Source organism: Prionailurus viverrinus, chromosome A2 (assembly GCF_022837055.1).
Source record: "Prionailurus viverrinus isolate Anna chromosome A2, UM_Priviv_1.0, whole genome shotgun sequence".
Taxonomy (NCBI): domain Eukaryota; kingdom Metazoa; phylum Chordata; class Mammalia; order Carnivora; family Felidae; genus Prionailurus; species Prionailurus viverrinus.
In genome coordinates this window covers 101,273,873-101,294,975 of record NC_062562.1, presented here as the reverse complement: position 1 = coordinate 101,294,975, position 21,103 = coordinate 101,273,873, and the positions used below count along the sequence as shown (strand labels likewise).

At 35.0% G+C, this 21,103-nt stretch overlaps 1 protein-coding gene across 4 annotated transcripts in view; it reads right to left on the bottom strand.

Moving 5' to 3' along the window:
- C1GALT1 (core 1 synthase, glycoprotein-N-acetylgalactosamine 3-beta-galactosyltransferase 1) overlaps nucleotides 1–21,103 on the bottom strand; it is a 40,915-nt gene that overhangs the window by 8,041 nt on the left and 11,771 nt on the right. For 3 of the 4 annotated variants that reach the window (XM_047825415.1, XM_047825425.1, XM_047825436.1), the window contains exons 2-3: nucleotides 6,719–6,955; nucleotides 2,634–3,301 (exon numbers count right to left, since the gene is read on the bottom strand). In XM_047825415.1, the coding sequence (XP_047681371.1) occupies nucleotides 2,634–3,301; nucleotides 6,719–6,955 (905 nt within the window). The remainder of the gene's footprint in view (nucleotides 1–2,633; nucleotides 3,302–6,718; nucleotides 6,956–21,103) is intronic. The other variant, XM_047825447.1, reaches the window with a different exon arrangement.

Genomic DNA, 21,103 nt, shown 5'->3' with positions numbered 1-21,103 from the left:
GCATAAGGTTTCAAACAGCCTCAATACATAGAAATGAACTTTTTAAAAAATAATTTATTTTTTTAAGTTTATTTTGAGAGAGAGAGAAAGAGAACAAGTGGGGGAGGGGCAGACAGAGAGGGGGACAGACGATCTTAAGTGGGCTCTGTACTGACAGCAGAGAATCCAATGTCGGGCTTGAACCCACAAACTGTGAGATCATGATCTAAGCCGAAGTCAGAAGCTTAACTGACTGAGCCACCCAGGCACCCCAGAATCAAACTTTAAACTGTTTGTTTATTAAAGTGGAATTTCATCCCAACAACAGAGTGTTTATTTTAACATTCCTCAGCTCTTCCCTTTGGGGCACATATCCCATTAATCATGGAGGGGAGCTCATGATGGAAATTACAAGTTTTAGAATCAGAGTGGTTTGCAGTATTGCCTAGACTATCAGGAAAGACAGATTACTTGACTTTCTGGAGTCTCAGTTTTGTCACCTATTAAATGCAGAATTACTGTAAGGAATAGCTATTGTTACTGTAAGGAAAAGCTATTGTTACTGTAAGGAATAGCTATTAACTACCAAGAACAGACTGGTGGTTGACATCGGAAGCAGTAGTGATTTGTTTCTAAGTTTTCAAAGCTGATTACCCAAAGACTGGATCAGTTGTTCTAGGTCAAGGTTTCTTAACCTCTGTGTTACTGACATTTTAGACCAGATAATTCTTTATTGTGGGGAGCTGTCCTATGCATTGTGAGATGTTTAGCATCTAGTGGGTTTACAATCTTGTGGGTTTCTACCCATTAGATGCCAGTGCAGCCTCCCAACTAACAACAAAAAATGTCTCCAGACTTTGCCAAATGTCCTCTGGGAGGCAAAAAAGCCCACAGTTGAGAACCACTGTCCTAGATAATGATTTGAAAAAACTGGCTTGTGAAGCTGAGAATGCTAGCATGAGGTGTATTATTTGTATCTTAGGGCCAGAAAAAAGAGGCCAGAGAGTACTAATGACTTACCTACATGCATTATTAATCAATAACAGATATGAACTGAAAAAATGGCTAGGTTTGTGATTCCTGGTCTCCTTCAGTCATTCACTGCTGCAATGTTCCTAACAGTGAAAACGTGGAAACAAATTTCTAAATGTTTACCAGCAGGCGAATGGATTAATTACCACATACTCATACTTTAGATTACACAGCAGCCTAAATTAATGAAGCACATACAGGTATTAATGTTGATAAATTTTAATGTTGTATGAAAAGAGCAAATGTTCAAGGATTTTTATGGAATAATTCCATTTGTTTAAAAACCTACAAAACAATACTATATATTATTTATGGATACATAAATATGTAGGAAAAAAGATACAACCATGCATGGTAATGACAAACATTAAATTCATGATAGTGGTTAACACTGAGGAAGGAGATAAGAAAACTGGACTAGGGAGGGTACACAGGCCTCAACTGTATCTATATCCTTTTTTGTTCTAAAAAAGGAAGCAAATGTGGCAAAAGATTAATATTTGGTAAAGCTAGTTAATGGGTACAAAATATTAATTCTTCTCAAATATTTAGCTATACATCTGAGATATCTAATAAAATAATGTATTTTATTTTTTTATTTTTATTTATTTTTTTTTTCAACGTTTATTTATTTTTGGGACAGAGAGAGACAGAGCATGAACGGGGGAGGGGCAGACAGAGAGGGAGACACAGAATCGGAAACTGGCTCCAGGCTCTGAGCCATCAGCCCAGAGCCTGACGCGGGGCTCGAACTCCCAGACCGCGAGATCGTGACCTGGCTGAAGTCGGACGCTTAACCGACTGCGCCACCCAGGCGCCCCTAAAATAATGTATTTTAAATAAAATTCTCTAAGATGCCAAATGAGAGCTAAGGCTTATTAAGTGCTTACTGTGTGACAGGCATACACTGTAATTACAATTGAGTGAGACAGGTAGATCAGGTCCATTTTCCAAATGAGGCAACTCAGGCTCAGAACTTGGGAAAATTCTGTCCATCCAAAGTCATTCAACTATTAAGTGGGAGAAGATTTCAACCTAGGTCTTTCTGAACCTCAAAAGTCTTTTCATGCACCATTCCTGAAACCTTGAAGGCTCTTTACCCAGATCTTCACACAGCCTGCTCTCTAACCTCCCTCAGATTTCTTTTCAAAAGTCACCCCTTAGAGACACCTTTCATAATCACCCAAACTAGCATACCCCATCACACTCTGGGTCACTCTCTATCCCCTTACCTGGCTTTACTTTACTTCAGGGCACTTATCACTACCTAATATCATATTTTATCTTTACTAGTCTGCCTGTTTATTGTATGTCTCTGCATCCAGAATGTAAGATTCATAATACACTGTTATGTTATAAGGTTCACGAGAACTGGAACTTGACCATATTTACCGCTGTATTTTTAGTGCCTGACATATAATAGCACCAATATTTATTGAATTACTATTGCTGGCATTCATATTCTCAGCTATTTTATTATACATCGCCACTCTATATAAAAAGAGTAAAGGAGATTCTTAGTTATTGGTACCAAAGAAACACATTATTTGCTAGGTTTTTTTTTTTTAAGTAAATAAAAGTCAGTCTAAGTATTTATACAGTAATAAAATTTCTAAACTTACCTCTACAGGAGGATAATAGTTGTAATTCCAGTACCAAAAGGTTCTAGGTAGATACCCCTTGATTAAGTGGTGTTCTGGTACAAAGGGATGAAAAGTTTCTTTTCCAGTGGTATCTCTGGAATCTCCCGCTTCTACATTTATAATTTCCATGCATCTCCCCAGTGCTAAGTCTTCAATGGAGGAACTATGTGTACATTTGTCTGTTTTAAATGCATCAACAAATCTTTTCAAGGCTTCTTTGCTCAGTACATATCCTGCTCCTCCACTCATGTAGCCCTGCTTTACATAGGGCTTAAATCTTCTGCCAAAGTAAATGGGTTCTTCAGGGTTGTATTTTGAGAGAAGCCATCTCAAATTATCTAGTATAACATATGTATCATCATCTGCTTTCATAAACCAATCAGCATCTTCTAAATAATGATCATGAACATACTGAAAAGCTTTAATTGTTTTCCAGTATAGTTGATCTCTGCCTTCTCTGGTTTTTAGTCCCACAGCAGGGAAGTCTTTATTTTCTTCTGAACTCATAAACAATACTTTATTACAACGCTGGGCCCATGTAGCTTTGACGTGTTTGGCCTTTTTCTCTAGATTTTGAGGCCCTGTCATAACCCAGCAAAGAATTTTAACCTTCTGATAGAGGTTTTCAGCGATGTCTGTGTTCTCATCTATTAAACAAAAAATTTTTAGAGTTATATCTACATAGGTGTAAAAATGCAAATAAATTATATTGAAGAAAACGTTTTCTTATGCAATTTCAAAGGCCCCCTTCTATTTACCTTTCTAGCATTAGTAATTTAGCTGAAAGAAAGCAAAATTCAACCTAATATGAATTGACATTCTGATTTATTGGTATCATGTCAGTCTTGTCCAGGAGATTCATTGGCGTTAATAAGAACTGCCACTATGACTTCGATTCTTACTATTTGAACTGTGGTTTATTGACCAAACAGCATTAGCAACATCTGGGAGTTAGAAATGCAGAATCTCAGGCCCCACCCCAGATCTACTGAATCTGAATCTGCATTTTAATCTCCAAGTTCTCTCAGAGATTTGTATACATATAAAGCACAGTCTTAGTCTCTGTTTTTCACTTCATTCTACAAAGAAAGCTTCTACTGGTTCACAACAGAACACTGAAGGAATTTCTCACTGCTCTGAATAAGCTTCTAAAAGACAGGAAAGACATGCTACTGAAGTAGCAGTTCATTTTGGAGTCCACAAGAGTTCACTGTTAGGAATTTATACAAGTACCCTGACGTGACTTTAAAAAAGGCTTTCATGGCCATCTCAGTTTGAAGAAACAGGGTTAATAGAGAGTTGAGATTACTTCTCATAGTACCATATTTCATTCCAAAATGCAAATCCATCAGTCAGAAACAGAATAGAGTATCAGTAGTATTTCCAAGACTATCTAGAGCAATGTTTTTCAAAGTACTCCTTTGTAAAGAGATAGGGAGCTTATGCCAGAATATAAAGCAACACATTACTTCTTTCATCAAGGAAGTCCTGCTATACCCCACAAAAAGTCCACCTAACTAAAAAGCGAGCTTAACTGAGTTACATCCTGATACAAACTCCTTATCTGGATGCAGACTGGTAACAGATAATTCACACTGTCAGGCCAGGACCACATTCTGAGTATTAATGGTTTAAAGTGAGACTCTAATTTTAAGATTCTATACCAGTGCTTGGTGAAGGATCAATTTTTATTTCAATAGTTAAAGACCTATACTTTTGTAAACATGCTAAAAAATGAATTAGTAGAAAAAAAAAAACTAAAAAAGATATTGCAAAGGGTAAGTACTAATTCTTATAGTTTAGACAAAAATTACTCTGTTAAATTACCATGAAAGCTTTCAACTATTTAATCCCAATTTCAATACTTATGTGGTTGTGGACCAGCATGGACCTGCAAAACCATAGTTTTTTGTGGTAATAATACAGGCAGAATCCTGAGGAAGCATGTCCTTAAAGGTAAGGCCAACCAGTGAGTTACAAAAGCTCAGTCCTGTGAAAAATTAACAACTGGAGGCATAAATTTCTACTTAACTAATTGAGAGGGAATACAACATTGGGCAAGATCGGGCATGCATTAAAAATATTCTCTTGTCCCTCTGAATATCGATAATTCACAATTCAAAAAAAAACAAAATCACCCTATTTTCAGACAGCATTCATATTTCATTGGGACTTGAGGGTCCCAAACTCCTGGCTATAGATAAACAAAATACTGGATGAACAGGGAAACTGGTAGATGCAGGACTTTCTAATGTTTCACTTTGAGCAAGACAACTTCTCCTCACTGCTGGGATTTGGTAGAAATATTCTTTCTCATTTTTTAGTTATTCATTTATTAATTACTTTGTTGTAGGCATGCGCTCGCACAGGAGATGAAAAGATGAGTAAGACATACGGCCTACTACAGAAAATTCACAATCTTGCAGGAGACCTTGGCATGCAAGCCAGTATGTGACACACACTAACAGCGATGCTATAGTAGAGCTCTGTACAAACAGAGCTCTGTTCAATGTGCTGAGGAATAAGACAGCTGTGGCTGATAAATCCTATAGAATAGTGGAATGGGAACTTGGCCAGAACAGAGAAGAAGGGGAGATAAAGCAAAATCAGGAAACAGATGATGCAGAAAATAGGTCTTTAAATGAGTAGAAGCTCACCATAAGAAAAGACAAGAGGTAGAGTGAAGTTTGGTTGATGTAGGTACCTGGGTACAACTGAAGGTCTGTACAAGGGGAAATGAATGGAGAGAAGAAATCTGAAAAATGGTAAAGAAGTAGAATGTTAGAACTTACGGAAAATGGGATTGATTGGTAAGTGAAAGAAGACATCTATCATGACTTCATAGTTTCTAGCTTAGACAGATGTGGACCACCAAGCAGGACAAGTAGGTACCTAATATATGTGCCTGCAGTGACCTGATACAGCCTACTAGTAGAAAAAGCATGGCTCCAACTGATCCTTCGACAATCTGGAGCAATGCTCATTGCTCTATGATGGTGATTAACTGCTCTATGATAAGAACACAGAGCACCTACTCAGAGCTGAATCAGAGTTGTATAAACATTTACACAATATGACATAATTTGTAGAGTATACATGTGCTTGCTAGTTCATAATAACTCAACCAGGATGTGGTATTTCATCCCTCAGCTTCTGCCTGAGAGGTAGGAAAGAAATATCTTATTGCCAAAAAGATACAAGAAACAATTCTTAACTGGGGGACCCTCTGCATCCCAGGATTCCAATTGTTTTCAAGCTGCTGTATTCTTTTTTGTCAAATAAATCACACTTGCAGAGATCTTTGAATTATGTTAATGTCTTTTCAGTGTTAGGAACTGGGCTAAGACAAAGACAGTAAAGAATAGATGGGAACTAAAATTATAGGAATTGATGATATCACACAAGAAAAGAAACAGCCAAAGGACAGAAACATGGGGAAAACCAACACTTAAAGGGGCACCAGAGGACACAATTGAAAACATCCTGTTAGAAACAGGTGACCAGGAGAAAATGAAGTCATTATAACACATCCTTAGTTCTTTCCTCCTCTTAAGTTTTTATGCCTCTTAAAAGGTGAAAAGATTAGTTATTTTAGCTACTGATAAAAATATAAATTGAAAAATATATATAAATTGAGATTTATATATACCTCTTTAATTTCTATAAGACAAGACTAAGTAAAAACTAAGACTAAAATCAGATAATGGCAAAAACGAAAGACACAGATAGAAACCATGATAACAAAATTAGGCTAAATGAATATTTTCAAAAACAAATCTAATCTGAAAGTTCTGCCTTTTCCCAAATTACAGTTTCTGAACTATCTCTACTTAAAAATGAATTCAAAATTAATACCGTACTCCCTAAATAAATCTGGGTTTTAGCAACTTCCTTCTGCTGAGGCAAACCAAGAATTGTCATTAAATATCAGGAATTAAGCTCACTTTTATCAAAAGATATTGTGTGTAACAAAATTCAAATAAATTGCCTTTTCCAAGTCTCACAACACTTACACAGACTGAAAACTACTGTTTGTGTTTACTCCTTAATAAAGCAAACCATACCTTTATGTTGGCTAGAATCTGCATTGAAGTTCATCTGTCCTTCTAGATGATTCTGTCCATTATCATCTGAATGCCTAGCATGAGGATCATTATGAAGAATATTAGGCTGGGTATCACCCTGTTCTCCCAGTAAAATACTAAATAACTGAGAACATAAAACAAATCCAATTGCAGATCCACAAAGGAAGGTTAAAAAATTCAGCCAAGATTTAGAGGCCATTTCCCGAAAGTTTATTTCTGTAAGAAAAAAATTAGCAAGATGTTATAAATTATAAAGCATACATACTATAAGGAAAAAACTTGATTAACTTTTAGCCATATGGGAAAGTTAATTCCTTCCATATAGGAGAACATTTCTAAGAATATTTAACTTTTATCTCTTTATTTGCTGCTAAAACACACATTATGGACAATTCAATAAAATAGATGAGTAGTAGCTTAGAGAATCATTGTTAGAGTGGAACATGGGTAAATAGGTCAGTATTTGCACATAGAATTTCCTGTTCCTCCCAACTAGAATCCTTTGTGAACCCAAGCCTGCTTGCCACACTCTTCTTTTTTGCTGTCGAAATAGTTAAATTTATCTTTTTTTTCTCTTTTGGTAGTTCATATCATGTGGTATACATTATAGATATTATATAAAAAATATATATAATATGACACAACATAATATCTCACAAATATTACTATCATTGAAACAAATGGTAAAACTTGTATAAAAATTGTGGGGAGGACACAGAGATTGTGTTCTAAAATCCTATTGTTGTCCAGAAGTAGTAGAAGTATTAATGTTAGATTTTAAAAGACTACAGATGTATAAAGTAATTACTAGTATAATCATTAAAAAAAAAAGAATACATAACTAAAACAGAAAAAATGAAATATAAAATAATAATCAAATATAAGGAAAAAAGAGAAGTGGATAAAGAACAGATGAAATAAAAAGAAAAAATAGTATTATGACTGATTTTAATGTAAATATATCACCAATGACATTAATGTAAAAAGACTGAAAACTCTAATTAAAAGATAAAGATAGCCAGCCAGACTAGAGAAAGAAAATAAACCCATTTATATGCTGCTTATAAGAGACACACATTAAATATATTCAGAAAGAGCAAAAGGACGGAAAAAGATGTATCATTCAAACACTTACAAAAAGAAAGTATGCTAATATCAAAATAAAAGTAGTAGCTACATAGTTATCTTTGAGATATTCACCAAGCTGTACATTTTTGATTTACACATTTTTCTATATTGGAGCGCCTGGGTGGCTCAGTTGGTTAGGCGTCCGACTTCGGCTCTGGTCATGATCTAGCAGTTTGTGAGTTCGAGCCCCACATCGGGCTCTGTGCTGCCAGCTCAGGGCCTGGAGCCTGCTTGGGATTCTGTGTCTCCCTCTCTCTCTGCCCCTCCCCTACTCATGCTCTGTCTCTGTCTCAAAAATAAATAAAAAACATAAAAAAAAATTTACACATTTTTCTATATTAACATTTACTTTAGTAAAAAACTTATATAAAAAATAGCTCAAATAAGCTTTTACTTTATTCCTTTTAATACATACTTAATATACATATATTCAACACAAAAGTATTCATACTCAAATCTATAAGTAAAATTGTCAAGCCATGGAGCTATACCATGCTTATCTTATGTCTCGTATTACAGGTCCTCTCTAGAATAATAATTCAAATTTGAGAAGGATGATTCCAAGGGGAAAGCAGAAGATAAAGGAAAAGCAGTGTGAGCAAAGTTGTTCACTAATCCTTGAGATGTAAATTGCCCATATGAAACTGGCAGGCACTTGTTTATTTTATTGTATTTATTTTTTAATTTTATTTTAATTTACATCCACATTAGTGAGCATATAGTGCAACAATGATTTCAAGAGTAGATTCCTTAATGCCCTTTACCCATTTAGCCCATCCCCCTCCCACAACCCCTCCAGCAACCCTCTGTTCTCCATATTTAAGTGTCTCTTATGTTTTGTCTCTCTCCCTGTTTTATATTATTTGTGCTTCCCTTCCCTTATGTTCATCTGGCAGGCACTTGTTTACTTACTTCCTTTGTTCTACCTTAACTGCATTCTTAAATTCAAAAAGGTAGGCCTTCCTGGATGAAGAGTATATATGTCCCACTCAACTTCCCTACCCAATTTCCCAGAGGAAAAGCAGAAATAAGTTTATCCAATCTTGTTGCTATTTTTCCTGAGAGGGAGTCTCAAATTCTTTCTTGCTATTGTCCTCTTTTCCCCATTTAGATTGGTCTTTAGTGAAATCCTTACACCCAAAAGGTATAATCCACAATCCCAGGGAAAATATCCCTCTTGGTTTAAATGATTCTTTTGAAATTCTAAAAACCTCAAGATTATTTGCAAATGATATATCCGATAAAGGGTTACTATCTGAAATACAGAAAGAACTTATAACTCAACACCAAAACATCCTGAGTAATCTGATTAAAAACAGGCAGAGGACCTGAACAGATATTTTTCCAAAGAAGACATACAAATAGCCAATAGACACATGAAAAGATGCTAAATATCACTAATCATCAGGGAAATGCAAATCAAAACTACAATGAAATATCACCTCACACCGGTCAGAATGGCCAGAAACACAAGTTTTGGCAAAGATGTGAAGAAAAAGGAAGCCTTGTACACTGTTGATACAGCCACTGTGGAAAACAGTATGGAGATTCCTCAAGGAATTTAAAAATAGAATTACCATATGATTCAGTAATTTCAGTACTGGATATTTATCCAAAGAAAATTAAAAAAACACTAATACAAAAAGATATATGCACCCCTATGCTTACTACAGCATTATTTATAATACCCAAGATATAAAAACAATCCAAGCGTCCATCCATAGATGAATGGATAAAGAAGATGGGTGATACACACACACACACACACACACACACACACACAAAAACACTGGAATATTCCTCAGCCATAGAAAAGAATGAGATCTTTCCATTTGCAATAACATGGGTGGATCTAGAGGGTATAACGCTAAATGAAGTCAGGAAAGACAAATACCATATCATTTCACGCATATGTATAATTTAAGAAACAAAACAAGCAGAGAGAAAAAGAGATAAAAACCAGAGTCTTAAATACACAAAACTGGTGGTTGGCAGAGGGGAGGTGGGTAGGGGATGGGTAAATTGATAAAGGGATTAAGAGTGCATTTACTGTGATGAGCACTAATGTATAGAACTGCTGAGTCATTATACAAGGGGGGGAAAAAGCCAAAAAGAACTACTCAAGAATCTCGAAATCTCCCTTTAGTAAGAGCATACATTATCAAGACTTTACCAACAAAAGTAATTTGAAAGTACCATGAACTACAAACACGAAGCCAAGAGAAGTGAATGAAAGGTATCCTAACTCTAGATTTTTTATGGTAAATATAAAAAGATTGTCAGAGTAAGACTGAAGCAATAAACCTGAAGGAAAGCTATTAAGGTAACATTAGCAGACACTGAATCATTTAGGAGCCACACTCTAAGCAATTTACACCACATCTTCTAATTCTCTGACACTTTGCCTTCTAGCACACTGGTTTTGATTTTGTTTTTGTACTGGTTGTGACTTTCCTCACTATATACTAGATATAATCACTTCACAGTCTCAGAAGGACACAGTCCAATTGAATTTTGCACTACTGTAGTCTTACTACTCCTGGTATTAGAGGAGAAAGCAACAGTCACAGTGGTGTTCAGTACCACTTTAGACAGAAAGCACTGTGACTGAGAAGGGGAAAGGCCTGCAGGACCAGAGAAAATCCATTTCTTCCATCATCAGAGCAGATATATGAAGTTAATTAAGTGCTCATCTAGCTCCAGTAACTATGAATACTAACCTGCTACCCCACCATTTTCCACATGACACTGAGCTTCAGAACAACTCTACTTTTGCAGCAGGGATGGTTTACTGTTTGTAGAAAACTAGTGACATATTTATGGATAGGGTTTTCTCAGCTGAGGTGGCACTTTTTAGCAACATACCTGTTCTGGGGTGAGTAGAGGGAAAATTGACTTCTGGATGTTAAAAAATTTGTTTTTAATTAAAAAATATTTTGTGATGCCGTTGGATGGCTGCCATCCTCTCCCCCATCTTCCTCCAGCGCATTATCAGCCAAAACGTGTTGGCTCACCCCTGTTGTTCTTATCCCATCCCCTTCCAATTTCAAAGACTCCTGCCTTATGACTAAATTTCCGTTTACACCCATTTTATTTTCCTGTTCCTGCGATAAAATAGCCACCTCATATAGGTACAATGTACCCAAGCCCTACTCCGATTTTTGGCAAAAATCTGCACCCTCAACTCTTCAGATTCTTTTCTTTTTTGTTTTTTTCATTTCATTTTTTAAATTTAATTAATTAATTTCTAAATTTACATCCAAGTTAGTTAGCATATAGTGCAACAATGACCTCAGCAGTAGATTCCTTAACGTTCCTTGTTTAGCCCATTCCCCCTCCCTCTTTAGATTCTTAACAAAGAGTATGGAAGGAGACCAGATTGGAAGACACTACACAACTAAGTTGCACATTATAGGAGCCTATAATATGTTAATTAAAATTAAGTGCAGGGAAGTTCTCAATGTCAACTGCTTTCTAAACCTGACACATCATCAAAATCACTTGAGGAACATTTTAAAAATACAGATTATCAGGCTCAACAATGGAGATTTCAGATGCAAAAGAAGTGCTGGGACAAGTAAAACTTATATTTTTACTGTATTTTTTAAGGGACAGCTTTGTGTTATTCATTGTAAAAAATAAGTCAAGCAATATAGAACAGTAGGTATAGAACTACATTGAAAGAGAAAGAAATCACCTCAAATCCCATCACTCAGAAACAGCTATCATTAATATCTGGTAATATCACTACAGATAGGTATAACATCTTTATAAATAACAGAGAATGAAGAGGAGAGAACTACAGCTAACAGTTGAGCCCCGTACCGAGAGATTTACACAAGTTAACTGTAAACCATAAACAAGGGACTGTCATTCCCATTTTACAGATAAACTCAGAAAGAAGGTTAGTAATCTGCACATTCACACTAACAATGTCTATCAAGAATTCAGATTCTTGGGGCACCTGGGTGGCTCAGTTGGATAAGTGTCCGACTCTTGATTTTGGCTCAAGTCATGATCCCAGGCTTGTGAGATCAAGTCCTGTGTCAGACACTGTACTGAGCATAGAGCCTGCCTGGGATTCTCTCTCTCTCCTCTCTGGCTTGCACTGTTTCTCTTCAAACAAACAAACATTAAAAAAAAAATAATAATTCAGATTCTTAACCATTTTACCATAGGTTTACAGAACTAGAACTGTGAATCACGCTATTTTAAAAATTTAACCTATGAAGTTAGATTTACTTGAATTTACTGGGGGAAAAAAAGGGAAATTAAATGACTCTAAATGAACTTTGAAAGAGCTAAAACTTACGACTCTTCTAAAGATAAGAAAAAGACTATGAAAAATATAAAGCAATTGGAGGCCCTTTTTGAAAACTACATATTTCAATTTTAGATAGTACCTAGTAATTTCTTGCTGTGAGAAATGTGGAAATCAGCCTATATATACTCCCCCAAACACTCAATTTTTGTGAACTATTTTTATTCTGTAAAATTTTGCATAGTTTACATTCTATAAATTATACAGTAATTCCCATGACTGCTTAATCTTGGATATGTATTAAATTGGATTCCATGCTCATTAATAGTCCTTTTATTACAGCTCCTTTATATGTGAGTTCTTCATTAATGTCATGTTTTTTGGCTGGGTTTCAGCAAGTAATTTTGGTAATAGTGCTCATTGGTGTTATTTTCTAAATTCTTCCAGGCTTAAGACTGTCTACTACTGCCTTTATATATGAAGCACAACTTGATCAAGTACAAACTTTGTAAATATTGTTCATAGTCTCCTCACACCGACGCCAGAAAAGTCTGAGGGCAGAGAAGCACAACTTGATCAAGTACAAACTTTGTAAATATTGTTCATAGTCTCCTCACACCGACGCCAGAAAAGTCTGAGGGCAGAGTAATCTTTAATCCTTGTAGATAAATGCTCCTCTTCTCCTATGCTTGGTTTGTAATCATTCCACCAGTTACTAATATCCTCTCAGTAAGACTTTAATACCCTTTATATGAGATCACGTCTTCCTCTAATTTTCAGGATTTTAAAAAGTCAAGGGAATTCACAATAAAGTCCCTAAAATGCAAGGCTTTTGGTGTTTTTTTTTTATTTTTTAAATTTTTTCTTTTTAATGTTTATTTATTTTTGACAGAGAGAGAGCGCGCGCGCGCATGAGCAGGGGAGGGGCAGAGAGAGAGGGAGACAGAATCCGAAGCAGCCCCTAGCCTCCGAGCTGTCAGCACAGAGCCCGATGCAAGGCTTGAACTCACAGACCGTGAGATCATGACCTGAGCCAAAGTTGGATGCTCAACCGACTGAGCCACCAAGGCGCCCCTTGTTTTTATTTTTACTCTTTATTTTTATTTTAGAGAGAGGGAAAGACACGAATGGGGAAGGGGCAGAGAGAGAGAGGGAGAGAGAAAGTCCCAAGCAGGTTCCGTGCTGCCAGTGCTAAGCCTGATGTGGTGCTCAATCCCACAAACCAGATCATGACCAGAGCCAAAACCAAGAGTAGGACGTTTAAATGAATGAACCACCCAAGCGCCCCTGTGTTTTTGTTGTTTTTAAATTTTGGTACTTTATGCTATATTCTGCCAAGGTTATCATTCTATTATTTATAATTTTTTCTAGTTTATAGTATTCATTTGCTATATTTACATATTCAACATGTAGTTGTCTCTTCAAACCACATTAAAGTGATTTTTGATATTTTCCCTAAAAGATTTCCCTTAAAAAATTGAGATGAATCTTATATAATGACAACACTGTATAAATGCTTACAAATATACTATATGAGGCAAATATGTTTAAAACTTTTATATATTTTCTCTGATCCTCACAACAACTGGAAAACTTGATAGTAGTATCTCCATATTACAAATGAGGAAAATGAGTTTCAGAAAAATTAATGAAATTGACCCAAACCACACAGCCTACATGGTAAGTTAGGATTCTAACTCGCATTTCACTTAAAGTTAATAGTTTTTTTCCCACTTATACCACACTTGCGTGTATAGTCACCCATCAAATTTCCATAGTCTTCCCCCTTTCTTTCTAAAATTATCTTTAAATGGAAGATAAGAAGATTGTTACCAGCAGATTCTAGAAGAAACCATTTTTGCTCTATTCATAAATCTTGAGATGTAAAAAAGATACAAAAAAATGAAAAGTCCATAGGCTCCAAGAAAGACTGAAAATATTAAGAGAGTAGTTGAGAGATCGGAACTGGTTTCAGACTAAATTTTCATGCTTCTGCTCTCCTACAGTAATCTTGCTAATATTTCAAATATTTCTTTATATGGATTCTTAAACAAAAAGGCTTATTGCTGAGACTTAACCCCTTTCTTGCTTCCAATACATTTTTCACTAAAAAAAATTAAAGCTTCTGTTACAGAGAATAAAATTTTACTTGCATATTCTCTTACAGTTTTCTTGTAACATTTTGAGAACATTTCTACTAATTTTGTTTCTTTACAATTCCAGATTGTTAAATTGAGCGGTCAATCTGAATTACTATATGCAAGTCTTGACGTTCAAAAATCATTTACAATTATATGGCAATGTGCTAAATACTGGGAAAAGCTAAAACAAAGTATCTTTCTCTGCCTTCATGGAATTTACAGTATTGTTAATTATACAGGGACACAAAAGCAGCAATGAAAGAGTTTAAAAACAGAGGGACACAGTTAAAGCAGTGCTAAGGAAAACTTATAGCAAGCACTAAATGCTTACATTAGAAAAGAGAAAAAGTTTCAAATCATTTAACGCCAGGTCCCACTTCAAGAATCACAAACAAAATAATCCTAAAGCAGGCAAAATGAGTGAAATAATAACAGAAATCAATAAAATTTAAAATAGATAAAACTAATAAAGCAAAAAGCCATTATCAAACGCCTAACAAAATTATCAACACCTAAAAAAATTAACAATAATTCTTTGGACTCATCCAACTCAAGTATGTAATCAAATTTCCACAACTGTCTTCTATAATCAAATTGCCTCAATTAGTTCACAAATGTCTTTTTTACACTTGGTTTGGTCCAATCAGGATTTAAACTATATCCACATTCACAGATAAAATTAAAACACACACACACACACACAAACACACACACATGCACACGAGAACATTTTATATAATAAATAGCTATTAAACATGAAAACTTAAATGAAACACATTTCTCTAAGAATGTAAATTATCAAAACTGACTCAAGGTATAAAAACTAAATGGACAAATAACCACAAAGGAAATAAAGAGCCAGACTTCAAAGAGGTCCAGGCTTTTCTTGGATAAAATACTTAAATCTTTCAAAAAACATAATTTTTATACAGGCATACCTCATTTTACTGCACTTTGCTTTATTGTGCCTTGCAGATACATTTTTTTTACAAATTAAAGACCTGTAGTAACTTTGTCCAGCACATCTATTGGTGTTATTTTTCCAACAGCATGTCACTTCATGCCTCTGCATCATAATTTGGCAGTTGTCACAATATTTCAAACTTTTTCATTATTATATTTGTTATAGTGATTTCTGATCAGTGATCTTTGATGTTACTGTTCTAATTGTTTTGGGGTGCCATGAACTGTACCCATATAAGACGGTGAACTTAATTGATAAATGTGTGTGTTCTGACTGCTCCACTAACTGGTCATTCCTCTTTCTCTCCCCCTAAGACCTCTCTATTCCCTGAAACACAACAATATTGAAATTAGGCCAAGTAGTAAGCCTAAAATGGTCTCTTCATGTTCAAGTGAAAGGAAGAGTCACATATCTCTCACTTTAAAAGTTAGAAATGATCAAGCTTAGTGAGGAAGGTGTGTTGAAAGCCAAGATAGGCCCAAAGTTAGGCTTCTTGTGCCAAAAAGCTAGGTTGTGAATGCAAAGGAAAAATTCTCACAGAAAAAAGTGTTACTCTAGTGAACTCATGAGTGATTAGCAAGCTAAATAGCTGGCTTAGTTATTGCTGATATGGAGAATGCTTCAGTGGTCTAGATAGAATATCAAACTAGCCACAACATTCCCTTAAGCCAAAGCCTAACCTAGAGCAAGGCCCTAACTCCATTCAATTTTAAGAAGGCTGAGAGAAATGAGGAACTGCACAAGAAAAGTTTGAAGGTGGCAGAGGTTGGTTCATGAGGTTAAAGGGAAAGAAGCCATCTCTGTAAGATAACAGTATAAAGTGAAGCAGCAAGTGCTGATGTAGAAGCTGAGTTATCCAGGGAAATCCATTTAAGATAATTAATGAAAATAGCTCCACCAAACAACAGATTTTCAATGAAGACAAAATGGTCTTCTGTTGGAAGATGCCATCCAGGACTTTGAGAACCAGACTGGACTCAGCTTCAAAGCATCACAGGACAGGATGACTCTCTCGTTAGCGGCTAATGCAGCTGGTAGCTTTAAGTTGAAGCCAACGCTCATTTAACATTCTGAAAATGCTTGAGCCCCTTAAGAATTATGCTCCATCTATTCTGCCTGTGCTCTAGAAATAGAACAAAGCCTGGGTAACATTGTATCGGTTTACAACATTGTTTATTTAAATTTTGAGCCTGGGGTGCCTGCATGGCTCAGTCCGTTAAACGTCCGACTCCAGCTCAGGTCATGATCTTGTGTTCTGTGAGTTTGAGCCCGTGTTGGGCTCTGTGCTGATGGCTCAGAGCATGGAGCCTACTTCCGATTCTGTGTCTCCCTCTCACTCTGCACCTCCCCTACCTGCACTCTCTCTCTCTCTCAAAAATAAACATTAAAAAAATAATTAAAAAATACATTTTGAGCCTACTGTTAAGACCAACTGCTCAAAAAAACAAAAGATTTCCTTTCAAAATATTATTGCTCATTGACAACATACTTGGTTACTCTGAGCTCTAGTACAGATGGACAAGATTAAAGTTGTTTTCATGTCTCCTAATACAACATCTATTCTGTGGCCTATAGATCAAAGAGTAATTTTCGACTTTCCAGTCTTATTATTTAAGAAACACATTTTCTAAGGCTATAGCTGCCATACATAGTGATTCCTCTGATAGAGCTGGGTATAATAAATGAAAAACCTTCTGAAAAGGAGTCAACATTTTATAGAATTTATAAATGATTTATAGAATCATTTATACATTTATACTATATAATCATTTATACTATATTATATTATATATATTATATATATATATTATATATTATATATATATAATATATATATATAATATATATATTATATTATATATATATAAATGATTATATTATATATAATCATTTATACTATAAATCTATACATTTATAGAATGTTCTTAATGAACATTCATGGTTCATGGGAAGAAGTCAAAATATCAACATGTATGGTAGTTTGGAAGAAGCTGTTTCCAGCCCTAGGGAATGAATTTGAAGTGTTCAAGATTTCAAAGGAGGGGTGTCTGGGTGGTTCAATCGGTTAAGTGTCTGACTCCAGCTCAGGTCATGATCTCATAGTTCATGAGTTCAAGCCCCGCATCTGGCTCTGCACTGATGGTGCAGAGCCTGCTTGGGATTCTCTCTCTTTCCCTTTCTCTCTGTCCCTCTTCCACTTCTGTATGTGCTCTCTATCTCTCTCAAAATAAAAATAAGGAGTAAGTACCTGCTGATATGTTAGAAACAGCATGATAAATAGAATTAAAAATGAAGCCTGAAGATGCAATTGAATTGCTGCAATCTCATGAAAAAACTTGAATGGATGAGGAGTTGCTTCTTGAGGATGAGCAAAGAAAGCCATTTCTTGAGATGGAATCTACTCCTGTAAAGATTGTTGACATGGCAACAAAGGATTCAGAATATTACATAAACTTAGTTGATAAAGCATTGGCAGGATTTGAGAGGACTGACTCCCACTTTGAAAGAAGTTGTACTGTGGTAAAATGCTATCAAATAGTATCTATGCTACAGACAAATCGTTCATGAAGGAAGATTCAACGCATGTGGCAAACTTCATCGTTTATTTTAAGAAATTGCCACAGCCACCCCAATCTTTAGCAACCACCACCCTGATCAGTCAGCAGCTATCAACAGGGAGGCAACACCCTCCACCAGCAAAAAGATTATGACTCGCTGAAAGCTCAGATGATGATTAACATTTTTTTAGTAATAAAGTGTATTTCAATAAGGTAAATTAAGGTATGTACATTTTGAGACATATGATACTGCACCCTTAACAGACTATAGTGTAAACATAACTTTTATATGCACCGAGAACCAAAAATTCAACTGACTTGTTTCATTGTGGTATTTGCTTTATTGCAGTGGTCTGGAACTGAACTCACAATATCTCTGAGGTATGCCTGTACTACAGGAATCATTCCAAAAGTTAAGCAGAACTGAACCAATTCTTCTTTTATGTAAAAGTTTGATATATAAATATCTGACAAAGACAGTCCAAAATAAAGACAGCATTAAAAAAAAAAATCAGTCTAATCTCACTGCAAAACAATACATTATCAAAGGGAATGAAGCCCAAACATTAACCCATCTGAAGCTGGGTCTTCAAAAAAGGAACCATGAGATGAGGTTTATGAGAAATTATTCCATGGAAAAACACAAGGAAATAGGACAGGGAAGGGAAGGAGGTCATGCAAAATCCCATGGAAGGTGATTTTAGCTCAGTCCCATAGGGCAGTTCTGGAGGCAATGCAAGCCACACCTGAGTTATAACCAATTAATCACTGGTTAAGGGCTCTCTTTAGGAAATAAATTTCCCAGACACTTCCATAGCTTATACATTGGCAAAGCAGGCCCTGGCAGTGTGAGGGCAGCCCTGCAACAAAAACCTTAGAAGACAGATAATGGGAATGAAAATACATCAGGACCCTGTGAACAGGAAGAAGACATGGGCCCTTAGACAAAGCATTAGCATCATCTGCTCTAGGAACTTTAGGACTGGAAAAGTTAAAAATCATTTGGTTTAATTTGCTCTATGGAATCCCCAATAGGTTCAGCAATCTATCATTCCAATCCAATCATTGTACAGTGAATACTGTATAGCCCCAAAAATGTATATAGAGATTTTAATTAGCTTTTTAGTATCTACTCTAAAATATGAATAACCACTTAAGAATCATCAGATATTTTAAGGAATGCCTTTAATATGAAAGAAAAAACACCAACAAAGTCAAATTTAAAACAACTTGGAAGAGATGATAAGATTAAAACTAAAAAAAATCCCAATCACTGATATCCTAGGAGAAAAAATGTCATGGCATTCTATTTCTGAAATAAGAATAAGACAGTAGCTTAAAAAAAATATGAGGACAAAAAGAAATATTTTAAATAAATTAAAATATAAGAAAATAAAAAACCTACTGAATAGAACAGGCATAAGATAAAGTTAAGGAAATCACCCCAAAAGTGAGCAAACAAAAAAATAAAGTGATGGAAAACAAGAGAGAAAATTGATAAGATCAATTTAGAAGAGCAGATAAAAAAGAAGGGAAGGTATCAACAATTAAATATTTCAAGGAAGTTCCCAGACTGAAAGGATCCAATGACAGCTAGCACTCTGAATAAAAACAGACCCAAAAAAGATATAGTATTATGTAATTTCAGAGCAATTTGGTCAAACTATTCTGTAAGCTTTCAGAGAAAGAGGCAAAGAAACAACAATGAAATGGTTTGGACTTTCAAACAGCAACACTGAAAGCTAGAAAGCAATGGAGAAAATCCTTCAAAATTCTGAGGAGAAATCATTTCCAACCTAGAATTTTATACCTAAACTATCCAACAAGTATGAGTAATGAGTAGAGATATTTTAAAAATATGACAGACTTTGGTCAGATCAATATTTGGTGTATCATATTGTATCTATCGTAAAGTGCCAGCAGGGCACTGATTCAGAAATGTTGAGCAAGCTGTCAAAAGATGCAGGTCTGGAACCTGGGAAAATATGCACAGTCAGTCACTTGTACATCTGAATCACAAATTAAAAATAACACTGCCCTAAAATATGATCTAGCAAATAAAAATAGTTAACTACTCAATGTAAAGGAGACTCTTCTTTACATTCATTCACTTAGTCTTTCCACAATACTATGCAGGCTAAAAGAGTTGTGTAAATACCTAATACATTTGAGAATTTGCCATGTGACCTGATAATATAAAACACTCAAAAGACAAGTTAAGATTTTCTTTAGTATATTCCCTCTTTGCCTTCAAAGTGTAGCTCACTGACTCAACTTTTAATCTAAGGCAATCATCTTAACAAAATATAAAAAAGCATTTATGAACAGTGCCTGCACATAAACTCTCAAGTGTTTGCTAAATGAAAGAAAGATTCATGGTCAAAAGTTAGAATAAAAGGAAAAATTATATAAAGTACATCGCTTTACAATCACTAAAATGTTTTTTAAAGACTGCATTATGACATGGAAACACGGTTAGAACACAAGTGAAAAAAAGCATGCAGAGTTTTACATACAATGTTATTCCAACTCTGTGCTTTAAAAAAAATCCTTAAAAAAAAAGACTAGAAAAACATGCCAAAATGTTAATAATTTCTCATTTCTAATTTTAATTCTAACTTCTAATATCAGTGTTAGGAGTAGGGGCAACTAAGATTTTTTTCCCACATGTTTCCAAGTTGAGTTTAATGAGTATACATTACTTAAGCAGCTATCAAAAATTATACTCTTGTATCCCTTTAAATACTTAATTAGTGAGGACCTCAAATAGCTTTTGTTTTTATGGGTTATATTCACTGATTAGATTTTTATTAGAAATTAAAACATAAAAAGTTTTTAAATATTCATTTATTCATAAGTAATAATGGCAAACGCACTACCTGTTAACATAAATAACATTTTATGGAAAATATTGTATTTTATAAAAAAATGAAAGAGAAGAGTGGCATTGCTTTAAATTTTTATAAATCTCAGTACCTGGTTTAATAGAAGACCACTGGATCTAGAATTCCATATCTCCTTCTGCATTTAATTTTTTGCAATAGCATATAACATGTAGCTTCTTAAAAATCTGACTATACATTTACGCGAGAGTGAATTAAAAAAGCAAATATTGATATTAGTATCACAATTTTTTATTTTATAGTCTTCCTGAAAGGGTCTAAGAGATCTCACTTTCCCTGGACCACACTTTGAGAACTGCTACATTATTCTGATAAAAAAAATTTTCTCCAAAAAATGTTGAATGGTGGGTGGTAGCTTGCTGGATCATGAAAAATAGGATGGACGCTTGAGAGTTTTGATTTCTGGGTG